The sequence below is a fragment of the Xiphophorus couchianus genome, chromosome 9 (genome assembly GCF_001444195.1).
Source record: "Xiphophorus couchianus chromosome 9, X_couchianus-1.0, whole genome shotgun sequence".
In the NCBI taxonomy this organism is placed as follows: Eukaryota; Metazoa; Chordata; class Actinopteri; order Cyprinodontiformes; family Poeciliidae; genus Xiphophorus; species Xiphophorus couchianus.
Genome location: NC_040236.1, coordinates 18,542,781 through 18,561,309, shown reverse-complemented (window position 1 = coordinate 18,561,309; position 18,529 = coordinate 18,542,781). Strand labels below are relative to the sequence as shown.

The 18,529-nt window shown below is 41.2% G+C and overlaps 1 protein-coding gene across 2 annotated transcripts in view; it reads right to left on the bottom strand.

Annotated features, from left to right (window-relative positions):
• Nucleotides 1–722: 722 nt before the first annotated feature.
• Nucleotides 723–18,529, bottom strand: part of ddr2a (discoidin domain receptor tyrosine kinase 2a) — a 32,321-nt gene continuing 14,514 nt past the window's right edge. Inside the window, exons 3-17 of one of the 2 annotated variants that reach the window (XM_028026669.1) lie at nt 13,251–13,353; nt 12,502–12,733; nt 10,692–10,839; nt 9,881–9,983; nt 8,447–8,630; nt 8,133–8,373; nt 8,001–8,045; nt 6,435–6,571; nt 6,087–6,303; nt 4,289–4,521; nt 4,046–4,173; nt 3,721–3,918; nt 3,409–3,643; nt 2,613–2,762; nt 723–2,528 (exon numbers count right to left, since the gene is read on the bottom strand). In XM_028026669.1, coding sequence (XP_027882470.1) covers nt 2,397–2,528; nt 2,613–2,762; nt 3,409–3,643; nt 3,721–3,918; nt 4,046–4,173; nt 4,289–4,521; nt 6,087–6,303; nt 6,435–6,571; nt 8,001–8,045; nt 8,133–8,373; nt 8,447–8,630; nt 9,881–9,983; nt 10,692–10,839; nt 12,502–12,733; nt 13,251–13,353 — 2,486 coding nt within the window. In that variant the 3' untranslated portion in view covers nt 723–2,396. Of the gene's footprint in view, nt 2,529–2,612; nt 2,763–3,408; nt 3,644–3,720; nt 3,919–4,045; nt 4,174–4,288; nt 4,522–6,086; nt 6,304–6,434; nt 6,596–8,000; nt 8,046–8,132; nt 8,374–8,446; nt 8,631–9,880; nt 9,984–10,691; nt 10,840–12,501; nt 12,734–13,250; nt 13,354–18,529 lie in introns of both variants that reach the window. The other variant, XM_028026668.1, reaches the window with a different exon arrangement.

Here is an 18,529-nt window from a genome sequence, read left to right as displayed (position 1 = left end):
TTACGCCTCAGCCCAGCCACAAAGGTCCCGCCCACTCCAGACACTGAAAAATTGGATCACAGGAGCAAAACAAGGAGTCCTGACCAAGAGAAAGAGTACGTTAGGACTTTTATTTGGATTTTCGCCATCAAGGTTTAAGTTTTGTTTACAACAAATCAAAATCTTGCAGAAATGCAACCATTTTCATACAAAAATATCCTAAAAATAAAAGAAACTAGTACTTTATTCAGATGTTTTTACTTTTTTTTGCACTTCTAACAATATTGAAAGAAGAATGAATGCAATGAAACTCATAAAAGTGTATCAATTTGAACCTGAGCTCGATATCTTTTTACCCTGCTAAGCAGAAAAAGAGTCACAATTGTCTTTCACGGGTGAGACGACTGGGCTTGTGTTTAAAAATAAAAACATAAAGCAAGAACAAGTAGAGAAAATCAACGAGACAGATGCTGCATGAAGTCCAGACGCGCCAGTAAAAGAAATGAGCTCTAAACTAATGCACTTAAAGTTGATCTTCATCGACCGTGCTCTTTCCAACCATCCAAGAAAATTCATTGTTATGGTGAAACTCCTAATTTTTTCTGCTTCAGAAAAAAATAGGAGTTTTTAGGAAAAAACTCCTAATTATAAGGAGCTATTTATAAGAAATAGCTATAGACATCTAGAACCAGAGTTCTTGTAAATCTTTCATGATATTTTCCTAAATTTCCCAACTTGTGACCCTTTTCTAATGTGTTTGTAAAACGAATGGATGGATGTCCCAAGGAGTTTTCTTCTTCATGCCTTTCGTCTGGAAAATACTTAGATCAAACTTTTCTCTTTTCCTGATTGTCTAGGATCCACACTTACCGTCTGTCTAATCACACCTGCTGCACACACACACGCTTTGCATCAACACACGACACACGACAACAACCCAGCACGAAGTTCCAACGGGATTTCTTCAAAGCATATTCAACTGCAGACAAAAGGATGCCGCAACAGATTTTGCAACAGAAAGAAAACGTATACAAATCAAAGAAGAAGAAGAAATGCTGCAATAAACCAAATATGACACTCTGGTTTGAGTGCATATTCTTATGCACATCTATAAACAAGTCATAAACACAAGTCAATATATAAATACTGATACAAAAAAAATGATACATGAAATTTAAACATATCTATTGGAAATACACAGTCATGTACACTTGTTAAAACTACTTCAGGAAAATGGCAGGGAGAAGGAAAAAAATGCACTCATTGTTATTTTTACTTTGTGTGTATGAAATTTTTCTGAACATGATGAAACTATTAAAATATAATCAAATATGAAAGTAATCATTGACTGCACTTTCCCTTTCTACATTCAAGCAGTCTTCCAAAAGAAAAGACAAGAAAGCAGTATTTCAAATAACACTGTAACATGGGATATATAAACCACTTATTACACATTGCATTTAGACATAAACCAAACAGAAATGGTAAGGAAATTCAGGTCTGGTGAACTGTTGCTTTGTTGTAAAAATGCTGGAACGTTGGCTACAAATCTTATTCCACTTATTCAACGTCTGTTTATTTCGCTTTAAATGGGGCCACATTTGTAAGAATAAAAAAACACAAAAAAGTTAAATCTTCTCTTCAGTATATTTTGTTATTGACTCCTGTTTGATGTTATCTGTTGGATTGGAGAATGGAGGTTTGAAAAACAAGACATGTTGCCACTTTAACATCCTGGCACATCCTTGTCATGTCTTAAATTGGACGATGTGATTATTTTGGTGACTTCAAGATATTTATTATGCCCAACCTAATCCCACACGTGTTCAGTGGGTCTGAAGTCAGGCCTGCAGGCCGGTCAATCCAACCTGCCTGTATCCAGTCTCTGATAAACCTCTGTGGGGTAACAAGTGACGACTTCACAGTACCCTGGTACTCAACCTTGCTGTTCAATGTATAAATGTGTTTTCCTTTTGAATGTGGCACCACTGTAGGGGACATAAACAGGTATGAGATTTTTTTTTTTTTTTTCCAAGAACAATTCTGCAACAAAGACAAAAAATGTCCAGACACAAGTCTCCCTACTTTTAGTGTTTAGTTTTAAAAGTGCCAAATGTCTCTTGCTACATTTAAATGTTGGCTTCCTCCACACCCACCCGACAGTCCATGCCTCTCTTTTCAAACTGTGATAAAGTACTTTGTCTAAATTTATGCTTCATAAAAATAAAACCTTTGCATTAACTGGAATACAGATCAACCTAGATTATTCAGTCCTCGAAAATGTAGCTTGGAGCCAGCAGGTGGCCTCCCATCCTGTCTCTGTTGAATAGGAGCGTAGCTTAAACCTGGACATCCTGCGGCCTCCGTTTCTCCAGAGATTTGCGCAGACTCTACAGTGTCTTAAACACTACGCAGGCTTAAGGCTGTAAATCCACCAGGGCTCTGTGTAATTCCTGGAAGGAGGGCCGCTCCTTGGCGTTCCTCCTCCAGCAGTTCAGCATGACCTTGTAGAGCGAGACCGGACACAGCACAGGTTGAGGCAAGTAGATCTGCGAGATCAAGGGCGAGACATGAAATACATCGCTAAATTATTTTCCCCACTCGTGAAATTAAAACCGTTTAGTCGCCCTCACCTGTCGTTTCTGGTCCCTGAAAAACTCCCCTGTGTTTTCTATCACCTGCTCGTCGGTGAGCTGGGAGTACGGCTGCTCCTTGCAGAAGTTCAGGATCTCCCACAGCGTCACGGCGTAGGCCCAGACGTCACTCGCCGTGGTGAACTTACCCTGCACAAACGGAGATGTTGCGTTGTACACGGTTCGACACAACTGTAGCAAAGTGGATTTACTTGAATACAGCACTTAAGTACAGCTTTTGAGAACTTGCACTTTGCTTGAGAAGGATTTTTGTGGAAAACTTAATTATTTCACTCCACTACATTTTAATGCTGAATTTTTTTACACCACTAAATTTTCATCGTGTTACTTCTGTTGGTCTTATTGTGTAGTGTCTACTGTGTTACTCTAACACACAGTAAATTTACACACTGCACCCCTAAGCGATGGGTGGCAATATGCAGCTTTAACCGGTTGCAAAAAGAAGAAGAACCCTTTTTGTCCTAGTAGTGTTGCCTTATGACGTGAATGAATAATACATAAAACTGCCTAGTGTCTTTGAGCATCCAAAAAAGCTAGAAAAATATAAGACATTATTATTGATGATCTGGGATCTGTCCAGAATAGCACTACACTCCAGTGAAATTTAAATACTTAAAGCACATACTACAGTTCTCCAACTTAGGTAATAATTTGACAGAGCTACTTTTACTCTTACAGGAGTAATATTTGACCAGTAGGAAAATTTCTTCCACTCAAGTAGTGAAACTAAGAACTTGCGCCCGGTACAAAGTCGTGTTTCAGCAGCGGCCCTCACCAACAGGATGCTCTCCCATGACATCCAGCGTATGGGCAGCACCGCTCTGCCCTGGATGCGGTAGTAGTCGCCACTGTACAAGTTTCTGCTCATGCCGAAGTCAGCTATCTTTATTGTGTAGTTTTTCCCCACCAAGCAGTTCCGTGTGGCCAAGTCTCGGTGGACAAAGTTCAGGGAGGAGAGGTACTTCATCCCCGAGGCTATCTGGGAGGCCATGTAGCACAGATCACTGAAGCTGAAGGGGAGATGAGAGACGTCACCATGTGGTGGGAAGACAAAACTACAAATGAAATGCGATGGTCGCTGGCTGACCTGACAGTAGGTGCGTTGCTGAGGAGAGCGAGTTGTCCCTCGGGTTCATGGCGGGACAGAAACTGGTTGAGGTCTCCATTTTCCATGTACTCTGTGATCATACAGAGCGGGTCGCTGTAGATGCACACGGCTAGCAGACGAATGATGTTGGGGTCCTTCAGACGCGACATGATCTTTATCTCTTTCAGGAAGTCATTCCTGTCCATGTAGAAAAAGTTTGCGCAAGTTGCTTAAGTTCATTTTTATATAAATCAGGTGAATAGTAACCTCATGTTTGCTTTCATTTGTCGTTATATTTCCAGCACCAACGACGAAGGCAGCGCACCTTGCATTCTTGTTGGCATCTGAGCGGAGCATCTTCACAGCCACTAGCACTGGCTGGCCCTCTGGGACGTCAAATAAGTAGTCCTCATTTATAAACTCCTGCATTCCCTCTGCTTCACAAAGATGCACCTGAACCAGCAAAGAATAAAAAAAAAAAAACAAACAATTAAGGGGTTTAACATTTGCTCGTGCTTTTTTTTTTAAGTGAAGTTGTATGTACGGCAGGAAAGTAAAGAACTCGCACCTCTCCAAACTGGCCCTCTCCCAGCTTCTCCTTAAATGCGAGCAGTTTTCGCGGGAACTCCTCCACAACGACGTCCTTCCCGGACAACAGGTCCATTGTCAACGCGGGGATGGCGTACGTGTTGCCTCCGGTGACGCCTTGCAAGTTGACGATGTCTGCCTCTGCGTAGTGGGGGGCGCCGTCCTGCACCACAGTTTGAGTTGTGGACTTTGAAGCTGCAGTGGCGGCCGAAGCTGCAACACATCATGAGACACAGTAGCTGAAACCACAACAGGATGGACGCTTCTCATGGGAAACTATTTGAACCTTTTCACGTTATAACCACCAACTTTAATGTATTTGATTGTAATTTACAGGCTAGCTAGACAAACACATCATGCATTTTTTGTGAAATACGATGGAAAGCTGCATGTTTATTTTGTATACATTACATCTTAAAATCTGAAAAGTGTGGTGTACATTATTGTCCAGCACCTTTAATGCTGCAGTATGTAACTTTAATAAAAAAGAATGTTTTTTTGTTTGTTTTTACATATTTGACATATGTGAAAAAACAAGCTCTTCTGCCTTCTCTCTGTGCTAACTAGGAAGAACCAATCAGAGCTAGGAGGAGGGTCTTTATACTGCCAATCACCCTCATGTACCTGCTGTTCACCCCCCCCTTCACTCTCCTTGCTCTCTGCACATTACAGCTTCTCATCGTTAGCTCAGTCTGCCATGTATGCTCAGGCTAGTTAGCGTAGCCACCGATGACAGCGTGTAAATAGTTTTCCTGTTATAAATTGTTTCTCCACAATTTGCACATTGAGTAGTTTGTACACAATTGTGTTTGATAGCACTAAGACTTTTCTCCTGGCTCTGATTGGTTGTATTTGACAGGGACTGGTGCATTTCTTCAGACAGTAACAGCATTGGGAGCTTAACAAATATGTTAAGCACATTTTTGATCAAAGTTGGATACGGCTAAAATAAAATCCACTGCAACCATGTGTCTTACATGTCAATTTATTGATAAATACACTACTGCTATGTGTAGTTTCATCTCAGGTTAATATAAAGGTCTCCATGCTTTTTGTTTAGAGTGTTTTAGTGAACAAATAGCATCATAAAGACCAAGAAACACAACAGACAGGTCAGTGTTGCTTAAAGCAGGCTTAGTTGAGGAAGCAAATCTACATTTTATGAAAGAGAGGACAGGAGGGGCACAAGAAGAAGTCCTGTTTCCTACATGTCAGACAGCGGAGACAGCATACATGTGGACGAAGTTGACCTTCTTCCACAGCGGCATCATGCTGTTGGGATGTTACTTTTCAGCAGGGACGGGAAAGCTGCTCAGAATTTATGGTATTACAGATGGAGCTAAAAACAGGGCTGGAAGAAACCATGTCAGGGGCTGCAAAAGACCTGGAGGGATTATGACCCTATAAGTAAACCATAGCTACAATGGAAAGATTCAAATGAAAGCAGATTAGTACAGTTGTCAACTGTACAACTGTGACATTTGTACAGTTGACAAAATGTCAGTAACTGGTGTTACAAAAGTGGTAGAGAAACCCTGTGAATTGTGGTTATAATTACTGTAAACTCAGGAGTGGCTGAATAAAAATGTATGCCGTACTTTTAGCATTTTTATTTGCAAAAACAAATGAAAAATACTTGCTTTTACTTCCAATTTGCAATTGTGCTCTGGATTTAATTGGTCTTGGATAAGCAAATTAGGGGGCAAATCCTTTTTTTAAAAAAAAAAAAAAGCACTGTGTGTTAATGTCCATGTGTGTGAGTGGATTTGCTGGCTTACCAGGTTCCTCTGAGCTCTGTGCAAACTCCGGCAGCTTACATATGAGGCGCGACGGCTCCTGGTAGTCTGGACCCAGAGGGAAGATGCGTTCGTAGGTGGAATTAGACTCCTGTTCGCCGGCTGTACCTGGCCGGTTGCCGGTGTGATTGTAGCTGAACGTCTCGCTCTGTATCGATAAGCTAGCAGTTAGTTCGTCGTCCAGGATCCGACGAGAGGCCTGGAATAAAACACGCATGTCAGGGAGTACATCTGACCGTCTCCGAGAGGAAAAACTGGAAATGCGTAAGATTATACTGTGTTTGTTAGTTGTGTCAATATATTTTAAAAAAAGAAGGGAGGGGAGTTCACCTTCTCCAGCATCTTCTGCCACACCTGTCTCCACAAAATGATGACAATGATGGCAACAAGGATGAATATGATGGCCACCAAACAGCCAATCAGAATGCGAGTGTTGCTGTCATCTACTTTATGGGTTGGGTCATCTTCTGGTGAAGGAGGAGGAGAGGTGCCTTTTAAAGATTTTAAAAAGAGACTTTAGTTTCACGTGCTTCCCAGTTAAATGAGAATTTTAAAAAGATACAAGTGTGTGAGCATCAAACAAATATTTATGTTTTTAACCAGCTGAGATATCGCTTGGCCTGCTTCACAACAAAACCTGGTATTTTCTTTGTGAAAAAGGTCAAAACTGACATGGAGCTACACTGTTTTACCAAACATTGTTGGTGACGTCCCATTCTCAACCCACGGAGTTTAAAAACACATGGCAGCCACAGTTTCCAGATGTACCAGCTTTAGTTCTTCTGGAAAGGTTTTTGACAGGTTTTAGGAGGGCTTTTAAGGGGACGCACACTTTAAAGTGGCAATGCACTTTAAAAATGCATATTTTTAAAGTGCATAAAATATGCACTTTTTTAGCATATTTTATTTACAAATGCATATTTCGAAACGCTTTCCCCAAACTATTACTGCGATACTCTGGAGGCCATTTGAAGTCTGGAAGACTGTGGAGTCTATACACCATCTGTGCGTCGTACCGCTCCTGGTTGGTTTTGGGATTTCATTACTTTAACTATCTTTAGCCTTTTCAGATTTGTGGACTTTTAATTTTTTTTAACTCCCTTTTACTATTAAACAGTTTTATTTTTATGTCTCTTCTATTTTGCCTCCCCTTGCCTGCATTTGGTTTCTCCATAACAACTAATGGCAGTGGAGACATAACCTGACATATTAATATTTTGTATAAATTTCACAGTGCTGAGGAATTCAAATCATATAAATAAACAAAACCTATATAAAATCATTTTTGTTTTTTCTATAAAAGAAAATAAAAGTTGTAATTTTTGAAAGAATTAAATTAAGACATTGCCAGATCTACTACAACTTAAAACCACTAAATAAAACACACATTGTGTGACATTAGTTGCAAATAATGAAGATTAATGCCCAGCATTTTGAAAGTTTAACTTGTTAGAACCTTAGATATTTAGCTTAGTGTGCTTCTGATTGAAGTTATTTCAACCAAAGAGGATACCAGTACTTAGTGTGCAATGTCCTCACTTCTTCCTAGCTAGAAAAAATATTTTAGTTCATTCTGTTTATTGAGTAAAACAAGATTAAGTTTTCATCAAATAATAAAAGACATTACACATGGTTAGGTGAATCTCTCTTAAAGAAGCATATTTCATGGATATTCCATCATAAATTAATCAAAGGAAAAAAATACCCCAAAAAAGTTTCAACTTCTCTAGTTGAATATATTACAAATACCAAAGATAATATAAATAAAAAAATATTTTTATACAAACTCTATGTTTCCAATTTTAGCAGGAATCAAGATTTAACCAAATTACTGAAAACGTTGCTCACAAATTATTAACCAAGCATTGCATGTGCATGTGAGATGTAGTTCCTCACCTGGCTTAGGAGTGGAAGGCGGTGTTGTGTTGTACATGGCTGTATCTGAAAAAGTTTCACCAATTGTTATTGGGGTTGAAAACTCATCTCAACAATTTCACTCCAGCACCAAATCAGCTCCGCACTGAATACCTGACTGGAAGGTGATTTCGCTGAACAGCATCCAGGCGTCAGCAAAGTAGAACTGGCACTTGATGGCGCTGGCCATGTGATTGGCCAGCTTGACGGTGATGAAGCGGGCGCTGGGATTCTTCTCGTCCTCCACGGGGCTGAAGGCGAGCGGCGTTGTCTCCCAGTCGGAATCGGAGCGGAAGTGGCAAACCACCTGCTGGAAGGCCTTGACGTGTCGGGAGAACATGTTGTTGCAGTGGACCTGCGCACACGAGGGCATTCTCTGTGATGACGGAGAACGACGCCGAAGGACTTTAACGCCGCCGGATTCTCACCTTCATGGAGGTGAAGTTTCGTATACGGTCAAACTCAAACATGATTTCAACAAATCCACCGGGGAAGCTCTCGTTGCTCCAGCCTACGTAGTCGTACCCGGGCCATCCGTTGTGGACGTGGCTGAGAGTGAAATCGTCTTCTCCACAAACGCCGTCGGTCAGCTGGCCTAAGCCCTCTGTCATACTGAGAAACACAGAAGCAAATCTGTAAAAAGGGAGAAATCCACAGCCAGTGAACTCCAGTCAGAAACATTTTCAGTCTTTTGAAGATTATATTAGCCTCCTTGTTAATTCCTTTAATGAAACGTCCCTGTTTGTTACTTACAGTGCTGCTAATCACAAAACCAGTCATGATTCTGTTCACCATGGTTACACAAACAAAGCAGTAAACTTTTGTTCTGTTTTCGAAAAAGCACAGCATCTGTGGTTTTCACAACCAGGAAGCTGAACTATAGTGATGGGAGACATATCCATCTGTGATCGAGACTTGATACTTTTAGCCTTCTTCATGCTGTCAGACGGGTTCTGTTTGAGGCATTTGTTGGTTCTACACTGGAAGTAGAGTTAATTTCTACTAATCATTTCAAGAAATGTTCCTAATTACAGTTAATTCAATAAAACAAGGAAGGTGATCTCTTTTTCACTTAGAACAAGGTATGGTTTGGATAACCTTTGAAAGAACGTTTATTTTAAATCTGCATTTTGTGTTGACTAAGTTTGTCTGCTATTAAAATTTGTTTGGTAGTCTGAAGCATAAATGTGACTGAAACAGAAATAATAATAAAGAAATCTATAAAGGGATAAATACTTTTTTCACTGCACTGAATGGTTTACACAATATTTTATGTTAATTTATATTCTTGTTCTAAAGCTGCACTTTTTATGAAAATGTTTTTTATATGCTTGCATAGACCAAAACAAATATATAAGAAACATTTTCATGAAAAGTTCCCTAATGCAACTTCAATCTTGTTTGATTTAATCAATAAATTGGCTCATAAATAAACTGTAATTAATTCCTAACACTAGGTGGCAGCATTACCAAACAAAATCCACTCTGTTACGGGTATTTGTCAGATTTTCTATTATTCCTCATTTTTGCTTTCCTCCTCCACTGTTTCCTTAACAGAGTGTTTCAGTGTCATGGAGGACATTATTCACGCTATAATCCAAACAAAACAAAAGCCCTGATTGGTCGATTCTGGGTCTAAAAAGTTATTCAGTCCCGTTGACTCAGTTATTCCCAGGAGAGGAGGTTTTGCCTAACAATAAAACACCCCGACCCACTCACACCGCTCTGTTTCTTTGTTTTTACCATGGCAATGGGAACTAACATGGTGAGGAGGAAAAGCAGCGATCATTAGAGATGAGAGCTACATCAAACTAGCGCAGGAAGCAAACGATGAGGAGGAAAAGCACTGAACCGTCATTCACCTGCGGATGACGGCTCCATCGTAGACCGAGTCGTTGAGGTAGACAGTATAAGCAGGAAGGTTCATCTGTTGTCCTGCAGGAGCGTTATACGAAACCAGGCCATCTGGGAAGAAATGACAATTTCCTCTTCAGTTGTGGGGATTTTATTGACATTGTTCAGAAAGCCACAAAGTTTGCTTTAAACTGCACAGTTTAAGGTCGCCATGGTAACAAATGCACCAAGATACAGGTAGGATGCATAAAAATAAATGTCCATTTTGAGAATTTCAAACAAAACTTACTAGAGCAACAGAAAACAAAACAAGGAGATGGAAAAATATTTGTGCTATGTGGGGAAACAGCACGGAAAATGGCTTAAACAAAGTCCTTTCCACAGACTGACAACTTGTTTGCAGCCTGCAGAGTTTCATTTATCAAAGAATGTGGGTCCGGTTTAGGGAAAGAAAGGGTGAAGTGAACATTTTCACATCTCTCATCAAACACAGCTTTTCTTCTTTGCACAACAGAAACCAGACTTAACGGGACATCCGTAAGTATGAATTTGTAGTTTGGTGACGGAAATTACATTCCACAAAGTCAAATATTATATTATCATAATATCCTTATCTTGTCTACTGGATTAGAGTTTACACAGCGCATTGTTATGCAATGATAACTGGAAATCAGCTGTCGCTCCCTTTCGTAACAGGCTCAAAGGTTAGTGTTGCTTTCACTGTTTTACGATCGTCCTTAAGAGGTCGCACTTCTTTAAATGCATTCTAAAGTGTTTCTCTCGGTGTTTTCTCTCCTGCATAGTTGAACTCAAACTCACCGAGCCACTCGCAGCCGTAGAGCTCCACTCTCATGCAGACGTTCATGGAGTGGTCAATGACAGGCATGAAGCGGACCAGACGAGCAATGATGGGGGGCTGCATGTCCCTGAGTGCGATGTCGTACGTGTTCCTGTTGCCCTCAATCACCTGCAGACGAAGCAAACATTTGATGACATCATGATCAGGCTAACTGATATCTGATCATCACTGTATTGTTTTTGTAAGAAAATTAAGCTCAATAATTAGTCACTTATTTGACTAAGTGGCTGGTCAATAAGTCACTAATTAACTAGTGCCTAGAAAAAGTTTAACCACCCCTTAAAAGTAACCTATAATACTTCCTTGAACTGGTTAGGATGGGCCTATGGCAGGGGTGTCAAACTCCAGTTCTCAACGGCCACTGTCCTGCAGTTTTTAGATGAGCCACAGGTATAAAACACTAGAATGAAATGGTTTAATTACCTCCTTCTTGTGTAGATTAGATATCCAGAGCCTTGCTATTGACCTAATTATTCTACTCAGGTGTGGTGCAGCAGAGGCACATCTAAAGGTTGCAGGGCAGTGGCCCTCCAGGACTGAAGTTTGACACCTGTGGCCTACGGGCTACACAAAACATGTTCATTGCATTTTTTTTTTTTTTTTTGCACAAGTTCATTCTTAGATAACAAGATTTTCGTCTGCTCACTTCTGCCTACTTTGAGCTCCTTTTAGAATCAGCTGTTCTTATCACTTAAGAAGCCCCAAATAAGCTGCTGCTGGCCATGTCAAAGTTTACACTCGCATGTGAAAATGGGTGCGAACAGATGCGCAATTACGCAACCGTGCATCTTTGAGAAGCAGAAGTGGAGCCTCCTGCCCAACCAACAAGAATGCAGCAACTGATTTCTGGATGGTAAGTCAGCAACAAACCACTTGTCTTTTCCAGCAGCCATTGTACAGCACACACAGCAGTAAAACCAGCTGACCAAACGGGCAGGAGCGCCGCTTGGGTTGCTAGGTGACGGGCTGAACGTCACTGGGGTTGACGACCTAGGTTACCCTTAGGTGAAGGGCTTTGTCTGCTGATTTGTGACGTTACATTTGCTTTTGAAACAGGTAATTTTACATACACCAAAATAATTAACTTATTCCCAAAAAACCGGCAGGGCATATTTTTTAAGTGCATGGGTTGTTTTTAGAAGCAGTAGAAACCCAAATGAAAGTACAAATGGAAATGTGAATACATCTTTTTTTGTAAAAATCACAACTTTCGGTGTAGAATCATGAAAATGCATTTCATGGGAAAGCACAAACATCTTCAAAGTTCTGATGAGGTGAATGTCACACATTTAAAATAAAAAAGAAACTCAAAAGTGAGACATTCATCTACTTTTACCCTTCTTCCATCCTGCTTCCTTGTTACTCTGAAACCTTACGGTAAAATCCATTAAAAACTGGTTGCCTCAAGTAGTCACTCTGTGTGCTATTTAATTCTTGGACCTCCATCCTGCCCCTCCATTAAATCCAAAATACTGTCAAAGTGAATTGTGGGGGTGGCACCATCATACTGTGGGAATGTTTCAGCAGGGAAAAGGTGCATAGATCTAAATTCAAGGCAATCCATGAGGAAACCTGATAGACTACATATCGGGGCACATTTTCCTTGTTCAGCAGGGCAACAACCATAAACACAACCTTATTCATGTGGTCCAGTCAAAGTCCAGCCTTACCTTACTTAAAGTCAGAAAGTCGGCGCAGCTTTTTTAACTATTAGTTAGAAGGGTCGACTCATATCATTATCTTCGACTTCTCGCCAGCAGGTGGAGTTACCTGTTTCCCCTGCCTGTTCCTCCATGAGATCCAGCGACTGCCATCCCGACTGTACTTAATCTTGTACATCTGGGCAAACTCGTTGCCCATTCCTCCAGCGTGACGGCCCTGGGTGCCCACAAGGGTGATGAAGTGGAGCGAACGCAAGTCGATCTGGAGGAACTCCTTCAGGTGGTCTGGCTCAACAGTTATCTCCGGACACCATGCGCCGTCTCCCTCCTCACCGTCCAACCTTGGAGGTAAAGATAAACAATTTGAAAACGTGGGAAGAAGAGGGCGCCAATGAATGGAGGATGTAGAGGGGGGGAAAGATGTCAGGATGAAGAGGAAACGTGGAAAGAAATGTAAAAGTGGGTGGAGTGGGGGATTTGAGCTCTTAAAGCCAGTTGTAAAAAGGTTCTGGTGAAAGGCTGCGTCGTAAATCGTTCAAGTGCTAGTTTAGGGGAAGGGCCTGGGAAGGGAGAAGGGTAGCAAGACAAAAATTCAACCCACAGTAGAGGCGGAAAGTGTCTGACTTCAAGATCCCGATACTTAGCAAAGGCCACCCAAGTTCTACAGCGTACAGCTTAGCACACATCCCCACACACCTGCTCTCCTAATGGCACGTCTGTGAGCAGAATCGGTACCCCAGTTTGTGGTTTACGTCTCATAATCAGGCACAGGCACCTAACTGAACAAGCCACCCATGTGTTGCATTCGTTATCATGCTAAGAAACACGTGTCTGAGCTTGTGTGTGTGAGAGATGTACCTGCCGTATCTGGCAGCGGTAGATTCAGACCACTGACTGGAGGCAGAGATGTCCTCATCCGGTATCTGCCCACTCGACATCCCCAGAGCGTATCGACACACACCTGGAACATCAAAAATATGCATCAACGCAAGGGTCACTGCTGTGGAAAATCAGACAGACACATAAGATGATGAGTGTTTAACCCCTTATTTGTCACCCTCAAAACACTTACATGTAAATCAATGGACCCATGACGACAGCAGCATTTCCACACCTGATATGATGAGTTATCACATCCCTGCAACATTTCTCCTACTGCACTGCTCTGATTAATAGTTTGCAGGGAAATTTTGAAGCTCAACTCAAACATTCGCTCCATCCAAGTTTGCGTGCACATAAAAACCATCAACACAGATTGGGTAACGCTGGACGAAGGGGTCGAGCCAAACTCTGAGTTCTCATAATAAACTTTAGCTAAACCCCAGCACTCAGACACATGAAGTTAGCAGGAAAGTAAGTGTGCTGGGTGAACAGGACCGGTACCGCTACCTCGTGGCTTTGCTTTGTGGTCAACAGGAGCAATATTCCCCCACCATTTCCTGCATGCCATCCCACCCCCTCATCCTCCATTTTCTGCCTGTTGCCCGCCTGTGTGGTCTCTAGCAAGTCTGAAACGAAAGTTGTGATTTTACCTAATCCTCCACTGATTAGGACTCTCTAAAGTACCGGCTAAATGAGACAAACATGGCCAACAGTGGATGCAAATGTCTCCAGGGTGAATAGCAAAAGAGTCTCATTCAGGGGTTGAAATTAAGAGGGTGTGAGCTCTGCAGTGTGAAGCTTAATGTTTTAGATGAAAGGGCCTTTGGGAAGTCTTGGTTCACATCGCTGTGATTGGCCTGGGCCGACGTCCACAGCTGAGCTGCATGTGGAGGTGAAAGGGAGTGTGGCCCTGTTTGCCTGGCTCCATGTGTTACAGTAAGCCTTTGAGAAGATGCCAGCAACAGCAGAGCTTGAGGTTCAAGACCTTTTCTGTTTCTCCAGCTCTCTCCTTTTTTTTCTTCATCTCACCCTATAATCATCTCTTCCTCTCTTCTTAACCTCCTCCAAATATTTGCTTACAGTTTTACTTTGTGGAAACACAGTTTGGACTGATGACCGAATACTCCGGCCGTTGTTTATATATAAATATATATAATCCTCCCCTAGTTTTGCTTTCTTTACTTCAGAAGAATAATAAAGGCATACATATTTATAAACAGAATCAATGAAAATCTGGCTTTGTGTTAGAAAGTGGACCTCTTACCTAGTCATGAGTATTTTGCTGCCTGTATTAGGTTTTCTTCCACCACTAGTCCCAGCTAGCTTCCCATCAACTTCCCTGTCCCTGTTAAACAAAACCATCTCAGCACCACAACCCTGCCACCCACCATGTTTGACAATGGGAGAGGTGTGTTCTGGCTGCTGTGAAGTGTTATCTTTCTGATGCAAATGGATCTGTACATGGGCATTATCTTACGCAAGTTGTCCTCCAGAGTTACCATGTGCCTCTTAGCGGTTTCTCTGATTGATGTTCCTGTTGCACACCCTGATAGTTTAGGTGAGGATAGTATCTAGGTAGATTTCCAATAGTTCGATTTTTAGACAATAGTTTGAATAGGGCACCTTGAGATGTAGGATGTTGTTTTATGTCCAAATCTTGATTTATATTTCTCTGCAAGTTCATCACTTTCCTGTCTTCTGTAACAAACCTCTTAGACCTTCAAACAACAGCTGTATTCTGTGCTGTTTACTATGTTGATGACTTTTGGAGACAGTTGGATGCATTTGATTTTAATTAAAGGGACTGCATTATGTATTTTCCCGGCATGTATATATACAGTATATATATATATATATATACACAGTACAGACCAAAAGTTTGGACACACCTTCTCATTGAATTCAATGAGAAAGTGTGTCCAAACTTTTGGTCTGAACTTAAAAGAAATTTGATGTAGCAATTTAACACCTTGAAATTGGCCTCTGTCTCTTTAAGAAGCTCGTGCTCTTTCCAACCTTCAGAGCGTCATCGCCACATTTCTCCATGATGCCGTTAAAACCGTTTTCAGGAGTGTTGAAGTGAAAAGTAGTTCCCATGATGAGCTCAGTAGATATTCAGATCCACCAAGTGACTGCTAACTGCTGCTGCCGCTAGTCTGGAGGAGATGAGTGGAGGAGTCATGCTCTGTGAGGAGGAGCCTCGGCTGGAAACTGCAAGCTTAAGGAGGAGCTTTGTTAAAATAGGCCAAGCTTGGTGAGAACGAGCGTTTAGGCACATCTGAATGACTCGTAATGTTTTATTAACATATATGCAATTCTTAAAAACTGTGTATCCTTACTGCTTTGTCTTGGCCTGTCACATAAAACCTAAGAGTTAAAGTTTTCTGTTAGGATGACAAAATGTGAAAAATTTCAAGAAGCAACTTTTTTTTGTTGTTTTTTTTTTTTTTTTTTTTTGCAAGGCATTGCAAAAAGAATACCGTTGGAGCAGGCCATAAAAGCAAAAAAACAAAAACAAACATGGCATATAGCTGTGGCAATAAAAATGCTATTTCCAACCACTTCACTAAAAAAACTCTTAGTCACTGCTGATGTCTTTCCATCTTGGCATTAACAAACTGCCAGAATGTCTGCATTTACAAAATGCTGCCACATTGGCTGATCCACTAATTATCTGATTTGACCACCAGGACCTTTCAGCTAATTTCCCTCTTAGCTCACATTAAAGCTGCAACACTCAAATTTGTTTGCCCACGACTGTCCGTAGAACTCGTCATCAGTCGCCATGGCCACCACATCCCATAGTAAGTCTAAGACAGAGGGAGGTGGCTTTCAGGATGTTGTCCAGGATGTATGAGCGCTCCTCCAAATGTTGGTTTTTGCTGTGTTTATTTACCTACCCGGCCCACTCAGAGGTGACTCTGGGGGCGAGTTGTGGGGGCATTAGAGAGTGCATGGTTGGAGGCAAGCACACATACATGGGTTTACTCAACCACCAGCTAAAAATATCCTCTCAGGTGGAAAAGTGTACGCCTTTGTGTTGTGGATAAATTTCAAATAAATGAGAAAGTCAAGTCTCCTTTGAGTCATGCTTGATTCATACATAATTTTTACAACAACTGAAGGGAACATACTTGGCTGTATGACTATTGCTACAAAAGTCCCTGGAAAATACATAATAATGAAAGTGGAGATTTGCACATTTTCCACTTTTCATTTTCATTAATCATAACAATGCAACAACTGAAAGGAAAAGCTACAAATAAAAGGGGAAAAACTGTAACAGAGGTGAGGGACGGGGGTAGAAATTGGCAAAGGGGCAAAGTGACGTATAGCCATACACTTAACGTGTCATGTTGCTATGATTTGTGTGCGTAATCGTTTGTCTCCGTACAGATTTTGACCAAAGGTGGCAGCAGTATAAAGATAAATAACATTTTGTTTCTTCTTTTGATTCGTGGCTAAACATCAAAGGTTATTGGGTCTGAGGAATGCCACCACTCTTTTACAGTAAAAGCCCAGTCGCGACACAATTTCCCCACACGGAAACAATATTTCTGAACAGATTTGATTCATTTAGTGAAGCACAACTGTCATCTAACAAGTACATCATCTGAGGTACACTGTTTTGCACAAGTAAAAAAAATAAAATAAAAATTTTAATTAAAATGATAAAGCGCAAACAGACTCGAATATGTCCTCTTGAGGCTTTAAAGCAGATTATGAAGATAAATATGGAAAATTAAGCTGAGTCTACTCAAGAGCCCAGAACAGCAGAGGACAGAGCGTGACTTTGGTGTCATTTATAAAGTAATAAAAGATAATATGATATCTAAAAAAGAAAAGAATCCAATATTAGCTGGGATTAGAATCAGCCAGTAAACTTAGGCATTCAGTCAGCATGCTCTCTAAGCGCTGTCCTCTCAAAAGGTCTCGTCTGCAAAGCCATTGCTTAATATTTGGCTGCCGGGACGGGGCCTGCCCTGGAGCCTGCCTCTCTCCACAGCGAAATAAAGTTCGCCCACTCACAAGCAAAATGGGAAAGACAGGGATGGTATAACTCCATTGCTAGGGAATTTTAAATAGGGGAAAGTTGGCAACTCGGCTCTGCTAAATTCAGCCATGAATATTTCCAGACTGTGGAAAAATGACCTTCTTCTCAATGCAGCAGAACCGAAGCATTCAAGAGAATTATAGGTGCGTCAATATATCAGAGCAGGTTGAGATCTGAGCTTTCAGCCACAGTGGGAGAGATGTTTTTTTGGGTTTTTTAAGCGTGGATGTAGACTTGGGTTGCACGCAAAAAAATTGCTTGAGTGGCGAACCTCGTTGAACTGTGACCACAATTAGATGCGCAAGCAGTCCTTTCCAAGACTTATGAGTGGTCAAACACGGGGAATCACGCACTGGACGCTCCTGTGCAGAAACACTAACAAAACGACACATAAACACTGTGGAAGAAAGACAGTGAATTTCAATGGACTTTCCTGCTGTCAGAATGTCTGGTATGCATTAGCCACAGACTCCAGTGGGATAGCTGGATCCACAGCATGCATGTGCATGAGGGAAAATCCATGCAAGCAGGCGTAGTAGCACACACACACACACACACGCCAACACACACAACGTACAAAAACAAAGAGAGTGAAAGTAAGAGGGTTCACCAGAGTCAAACAAGACTCCGGTTCACACTTTGCCAAATAGGTCAGAAACATATACATATAGAGCGGCGATACAGGCAGAAGCATTAGCGGTAGCATGCTCAGCTTAGCATCAACTTGACTATACTACCTTTTTTTTTGATTTTACATTTATATCAAAGTCAGGCCAAGGCATAAGCAAACTAAGCAGCTGCTATCAACTGGTGGAGTTGCAATGGGGACAAAAACAATAATATCCCTCATGCAAGTCAGGACAACAAGGTTTTTGTGTGTACAAATGGCAACAATTTTTTTATGACACAAAACACAACGATTTTTTAAAATAAAAACACTGTAGTCAGAGCTTTTTCTAAGCAAAATAATATTAGTAGCCTAACTGTTCTCATCAAAGAATTAAGTGTATGCTACAATAAATGTCTATGATGCAAAAATGTCTGAAAATGAATGATATTTACGGGATATCAGGTAGATGTGAGGGCTTATAGCCAAAAGGCTCCCTAGTCGAATTGTGCCAGCATTGGACAGGCCCTGTTTTTCTTTTTTCCCCACATCTCCTTGTAAATTGTGCTTCCATCTTGGATTTGGCACAAAGAT